This window comes from Papaver somniferum, chromosome 9 (genome assembly GCF_003573695.1).
Source record: "Papaver somniferum cultivar HN1 chromosome 9, ASM357369v1, whole genome shotgun sequence".
In the NCBI taxonomy this organism is placed as follows: Eukaryota; Viridiplantae; Streptophyta; class Magnoliopsida; order Ranunculales; family Papaveraceae; genus Papaver; species Papaver somniferum.
In genome coordinates this window covers 105,600,344-105,606,705 of record NC_039366.1, presented here as the reverse complement: position 1 = coordinate 105,606,705, position 6,362 = coordinate 105,600,344, and the positions used below count along the sequence as shown (strand labels likewise).

General features: G+C 35.8%; 1 protein-coding gene across 2 annotated transcripts; it reads left to right on the top strand.

Moving 5' to 3' along the window:
- The first annotated feature begins 290 nt into the window (after window positions 1-290).
- On the top strand, window positions 291-6,360 carry LOC113310029 (binder of USO1 and GRH1 protein 1-like). 2 transcript variants are annotated; one of them, XM_026558571.1, is made up of 12 exons: window positions 291-461; window positions 645-932; window positions 1,473-1,532; window positions 1,692-1,754; window positions 1,932-1,994; window positions 2,215-2,277; window positions 2,421-2,483; window positions 3,286-3,348; window positions 3,429-3,491; window positions 3,608-3,667; window positions 4,055-4,195; window positions 5,580-6,360. In XM_026558571.1, exons 2-12 carry the CDS (start codon window positions 723-725, stop codon window positions 6,066-6,068), a joined length of 1,338 nt encoding a protein of 445 aa, XP_026414356.1. In that variant the 5' UTR covers window positions 291-461; window positions 645-722; the 3' UTR covers window positions 6,069-6,360. The 2 variants fall into 2 exon arrangements, with proteins under 2 accessions (XP_026414356.1, XP_026414357.1); XM_026558572.1 differs by having other exon boundaries at window positions 293-461; window positions 645-923.
- The last annotated feature ends 2 nt before the right edge of the window (window positions 6,361-6,362 follow it).

The following is a 6,362-nucleotide window of genomic DNA, read 5'->3' as shown; positions in this document are numbered from 1 at the left end:
AGAAGAGAAGAAGTAAAGTTGAAAAAAAAACTGTTTTGATTTTCAGATTCAATTGAGTTAATAATGGGGAAGGATAATTCATTCTTTTCAACCAAAAAAGTAAGGATAAATTAGTCCATTTGAGATGAAAAGAATAATCTAGTCAATTAACAACCTCTATAGAACACCCCTAACCAATAATAGGGATATTGCCATCATCCTTGCCGCCCCTCCAATGGAACCACCCACCCCTTTAACAGGATTGCCAAAAAAACAAAAAAAACTCATTTCACGAATCACGACTTTACAAATGTAAACCGTTGAAACTCTTTTGTCCGTATGCACTTCGCCCCCAAAGTCTTTAGTATCTCCAGACTCCAGACCAGAAAAACTTTGATCAGAAAACCAAACAAAATTGTTTTACGGAAAACGGAAATCTACGAATTGCAAAGTTGAAATTCTACGCAAAGACATTTGATTCGGTAAGTATTAGATTTCGTTTTAAATCACTTTCATATCTTCCCTTTAGTTTTTCTATACGTTTCGGTTGATACAGTTGAATTTCTAGGGCATTTTTTTTAGGGATTCTGATTCTCATCTCTGAAAATTCGATAAATCTATAGCATTCTGTTTAGCGAGTCTAAAGTTATTTTCTTTGTTTTCAGATCTATATTCTAAGTTGACGAACTTAATTTTGGGTATATCAATATTTTAAGAGCAAGAGCATTGAAGTGTTGTAATTGATGGAAGAAGATAAAAAGAAGAAGAGAAATAAGAAAAAGAAAGGAAAACAAAATAAAACTCCAGATGTAGAAACCACTTCTGTGGAGCAGAATACTAATAATGGTACACAGACATCAGGGACTGCTGATTCTCAGACTTCTTCTGTGGCACTGGAATCTGATGGAAGACTAGACATGCATCACAGTAATGGAGCGGAAAATGTAAGTCAAGTATGGAAATTCAAATAACATCAGTTTTATATATTCTTATTTTTAGAGTTAACATTCTTGATGTCTTTGCATATAAGTAATTTTGAGTACATAAGATTACATTGATATATTGATTCAAAAACCGGTGCACTAGCTAAGGATATAATACAAGTATGATAAACTGAGTTGTGTATCCATAATATTAGGAGAACATCATTTCGATAGAGCCTGCTACTTGTCTCAACAGTTCAATTGTTCTGCATTTGGAACGGCTTCCTTATGCTTAGGTACATGGTTATTCTTGAATATGAACAAATTACAATGCTATAATAAATGTTTCCAGATTTATTCCAATTCCATTTTTGTACGTTTTTTCTTCCGTAGATTTCATTTGCTTATGTTTGATATTGTTCTTCAAAATGGAAACAAGCTCTATTTTTAAGGGAGGCACGCCTTTTTTTACATCAGGGAACCTGTGACATCCTTTATTTCAGACCACTTTTCCCGCTAAAATTTGTTTTCCATTTATACTTGGTTTAATGCTTTTGGTTTGGCTTCTAGAAATGCGTTGAAGAACTAAAGCAAGTTCAACTGGACAAGGATTCATGGAGTTTGAAGGAGGTAATGTTGTTATGTTAACTCAATTTACATGGATTATATATATTGTTTCCTGCAGATGCGCTAGATATATATGGTTTGATTTATTTGGCTTTAAGATTAATTATCTGGCGTTCCTTTCCAACATGAGATGACGAGAGTAACAAACTTGGTTCTATACAGGCTAACTTAGAAGAGGAAATTACAAAGTTACGGATTGAAAAGGATTCCTGCACACAGAGGGAGGTAATGCTTTACGATTAATAGAAAAGTTAATATGAGGGATATATTATCATGGTTGCTGATACTGCTGAATTGAAATATATGAAATATGGAAAATCAAGTTTCATATCCTTTATTTCAAATATTTTTGTCGTTCCAGTTGGTTTACCCTACACTAATGGCTGTCTGGGGTTTCTACAGGCGAACTTAAATGAGAAAATTGAACAATTACAGAATGAAAAAGCTTCACTTGTTCAGATAGAGGTAGTTCATTTCGTTGTATTTCTATCTGAAGTTCGTTTTGTTGTTGTGCATAAATGATTTCCAGTATCATGATAACTTTCATAAATCTGGTAAGAATGAGGGATATCTTTTCATGGTTTCTGATACTGCTGAAATGTGGAAAATCAAGTTCGTCAAATATCCTCGTCATTCCAGTTGGTTTAGTTTACCCCATACTAATGGCTGTCTGGGGTTTCTGCAGGCGAGCTTAAATGACAAAATTGAACAATTACAGAATGAGAAAGCTTCACTTGTTCAGAGAGAGGTATTTGGTTTCTTTCTATTTCTGTCCGAAGTTCGTTATATTTATGTATATGAATTATTTTTTAGTACTATGAGTAGCTTTCTCGTGGATCTGGTAAGATTGTAGTTTTGGGTCATTAATTGGAATGTCGGATGACGTTATAGGATGTTTTGGAGAAGAAAATAATGCAGTTACAGAGTGAAAAAGATTCTTGGCTTCAAAAGGAGGTAACTACTGTCTTTTGTTTCAGAAGCTTCGTTGATTTTTTTTCCATATCATTCTTCCATCTTTTCCTTGCCTTTCCTTTTATTTTGTTGATAAAGTGAATCAGCATAAATACATAACTAGTTAAATATTGGATAATTTTTGGGAGGGTTTTTCGCGTCTCCCTCACAGTAAGGGTACCAGCTCTAACTTCTCCTATTATTTGTTTTAGATTTAGTTGTTGGAGTAAAGATGCAGTTGGTAGGCTTCTTAGCAGAATTGTTAGGGTATACAACATATAACCAATTTTGAATTTTCCTATCCGGCATCATAGACCTCTTTTTCCCCCTCTGCTCAGCTCTGCCCAGCTCTGCTCAGGAGCTACACTTACTGTCATAAGTTAGAAGTCGCTATTCACTGAAGCCATATAAAACACATTCAGGGGTAAGAGCAAGACACACTTCGAGTGATAATATGACATAATTTTGCATTTCCAAGGATTCTGTAATCTGAGCACCACAAAGAACTGTGAAATTGAAAAGCGGCAAATGCCCTTACCCTCCAAAGATGCACCTTGTAGCTTTTCTGGCTATACGTTTTCATAAAAGACAGAGATCTATCATGTAAACTTTTATAATTTGCAGTACTTAGCTGATCAGCTATAAAGCATCACATTATATGGTTTCCCATTGCATTTTTCTTCTTCTTTAGTTCCGACTTGGCAGTAATGACTTGGCTATAAAGCATTTTGTGTTTTCTGCATGTTTTTGTGTCCTTGTGTGTGTTTTTCGTTTCGTGACCAATTAGAAATTAATTGATATGCAGGCTGCTTTAGAGGATAAAATCAAACACTTGGAGAGTGATGTAGAATCTTTGGCTTGTAAGGAGGTAAAATATCCATTTTTCAACGGTATTTTATGTTCCCAACCAAATCAAGTCATGAAAGTGTTTTGGAAATTCACTTGCAGGGCACTTTGGAGGAGAAAATCAAGCACTTGGAGAATGATAGAGAATCATTGGCCTTAAAGGAGGTAATTAGTTTTCATTGTTAGATGCTTTGTTTGTCCCATTCAAGCTCTTAATGTCCAACTAGAAGACGGCCACAAATAAGTTCAACATTAACTTAGAGGCTTCCTTGTCTTGACAGAACTTAGCGCAGGAAACATTAACTAGACTGGATGCGGATAAGATGGAGATACAAGCAAAGGTACATAGCTAATAATTTGGAACAAGTTTTGTATGTGCCACTGCTAGATTTCCAGATTGTAAGTATTTACATAGATACACAGAGCTGTACACTTTCAATGGGCGATTGTATTCTTATCATGTCAATGGCATTGGTTATTAACTTCCTGTTTCCGAAGCCCTTCCCGTTTCTTATTTGCTGTCTAAAAGTAAACTAGAAGTCCTGGTGCAAAACTTGTGAGAAATCTTAAGTACATAGCAAAGTATTAGTAATTAAATTTTGCACTTCAAAAAGAAATGTTCTAGTAGTGCGAATGTTGTCAATGATCCTCCATAGTTGAGTCTTGACACTAAGACTCTATATTTTCCAATGTTTTCTGATATGGATATTAAAAACAAAGCCTGGCAGGTGAAGGAGTTGGAAGAATCCCGAGACTATCTCGCGCAAGAGAACCAACAGTTGAAGGAAACTGTATCTGTTCTGCAGTCAGAAATTCAAACCCTTGCAAAGGGTTCTTCTGCTGCTGCTGCTGCCTCAACTTCAGAGATGGTACAGTGTTTTTTCTATTTTTTCTCATCTTTGACAATATGAAAGTGTTACATTTCTTATATTGAAGGAAAGATCCTAGGTTCCCCTTTAACGATAGTTTGTTGACTTCTAAGGCGCTCCTTATTGCCCAGTCGATATCATTTAGTGTTTGTATCATCCATGAACCATGTATGCATTACATGCTCAGGGCTAAATGTTGGAATAGAATTGATGCTTTTATAAGCTGATGAGAATTCTACTCTGATTATCTTTGGGATTTGAGGTTATCTGGCCATCTGGGTAGGGATTTTTCTTACGAATCGTCATATGCACAATATTTAAGAAGCGTAAGTCTGCATTGAGCAGTGTTTCATGAAATTTGGCGTGAACTCTTGAAGGTTTTAAAAAATTGAATACACACTTTATCATAGTCTAAATTACCCAAAACTTGGTAAGTTGGCCTAACAAGATAACTCCTTGAGATCTAGAGATTTTCGGACGTTTAAGTTTACTGTTTTTCATATGCAAGTGCTTTGTAACTGATTTTCGGTCAGAATCGTGTTTGGCAAACTTTTCAGTAAGCACTTTTTATGAAAAGTACTTCCATTTTGGCCCAGCTTTTAGAAGCTGCTCTTGAGTATCTTGTTAGCTGTCTATTTTTTTTAAAGAAAAATACTTTTGAAAACTAAGTTGACCTAGCACCAATTCTATGTCTTTTTTTTCTTCCAATTATTTTTTTTTCCAATTAAGTTTACCAAATAAAGTCAACCGCTTTGTTTTCATAACGTAGCGCTACACAGCACAGTAGAAGTGTTTTCTTTTTTCAAAATTGCCCGCAATACAGGGTTGAGTTTGGTAGTGCCATGGCACCTGAAAAATTATATTTCAGCAGTGTTGTGATATGCTGTGGAAAGAAAGCAGTTACACACTTACATGTTTGGTAATGTGGGTTGACAAGTTGTACGAGTTTACGAACCAGCCAAATTGTGTTGTTAATGTCATATCTTAGTATCTTCAAAACAATAGTAGGAAGCTGCTTTAAGAAGCTACTTTTGGTAGCTTCTATAAGCTGGGCCAAAACACAAGCATTTTGTAAGGCATTTTCCAGAATGTCATCTATTGACTAAAAGTTGGTTACTAAGCATTTCTATAGGAAAGTAAAGCACCCCAATGGGGCCTTAGGCTTGAGCACAAAATTGTAGAATGATTTCCTTTCCATTAACATGATAGGTGAGGAATGTCGTATCATGGCTAGGTAGTTATATGATGTAGGCCTTCCATCTTGTAACAGTATAACACTCGGCAGCATGATGATAGTTGTTCGCTCAGCCACCATATTCATCGGTTGACAAAATATTACTGAATTTGTTTATTCATCACTGATTTATTTATTTATTTTATATAGGTGACTGAACTGAACGAGCATGATAACGGGAGTACCCATGGTGAATCCTCTTCAATTCCTCCTAATCATGACTCGGCAGTAGTATTACTTGAAACAGTCGCTGTCCCTGATTATGTGCCAGAGTCAAGTGAGGGAGCTCCTGAATCTGTTGTGCCTTTGGGGTCTTCGTTGAGCAATCAAAACGAAGACAAACAGAATACCACTAATAACAGAGAGATGGAATCTATACCTGTTACTGTAAGCCAGAGCGAAGAATCATCAGGAGAACCTTACAAAGCGAGTGAGATTGAGGAAATTGTGCAAGTTCCCTTGGATGATAATGAAATTAAGGAGGTGGAGTCACAAGCTACCGAGTCTGATGAAAAGACTGGTATCCCACTATCAGATGCTCCATTGATTGGAGCCCCTTTCAGGCTGATATCATTTTTTGCAAGATACATCAGTGGTGCAGACCTGGTTGACAAAAATACATCTAGTTCTGGCAGGTAATTGTTGATACCTCGTGGGACTGAATTTGAAAACTCCCTTATATTTATTTTTGTTAGAAAGATGAAATAACCTCTTGTGGGGATTGAAAGATTCAACCCAAAGAAGTAATTATAGGGCCTGTTAACCAACACCTTTAATTTGTTATTTTTTTTACACAAATTGAACCACAGAAAATGTAACATAGTACTTAATTGTGATTTTTGTTCTTGAAAACTTTTGACAGTCCAAGACGGAACCTTTTTTGTTGTTTGATGGATCATCTTTCTGATATCACAGTGATTAACTGAACTGATG

Excerpts from the sequence above, each read along its gene's own strand:
- LOC113310029 (XM_026558571.1), top strand. The coding sequence starts at position 723 with ATGGAAGAAGATAAAAAGAAGAAGAGAAATAAGAAAAAGAAAGGAAAA. Across the intron at positions 1,755-1,931 it reads ATTCCTGCACACAGAGGGAG|GCGAACTTAAATGAGAAAAT; the intron begins GTAATGCTTTAC and ends GGGTTTCTACAG. Across the intron at positions 1,995-2,214 it reads CTTCACTTGTTCAGATAGAG|GCGAGCTTAAATGACAAAAT; the intron begins GTAGTTCATTTC and ends GGGTTTCTGCAG.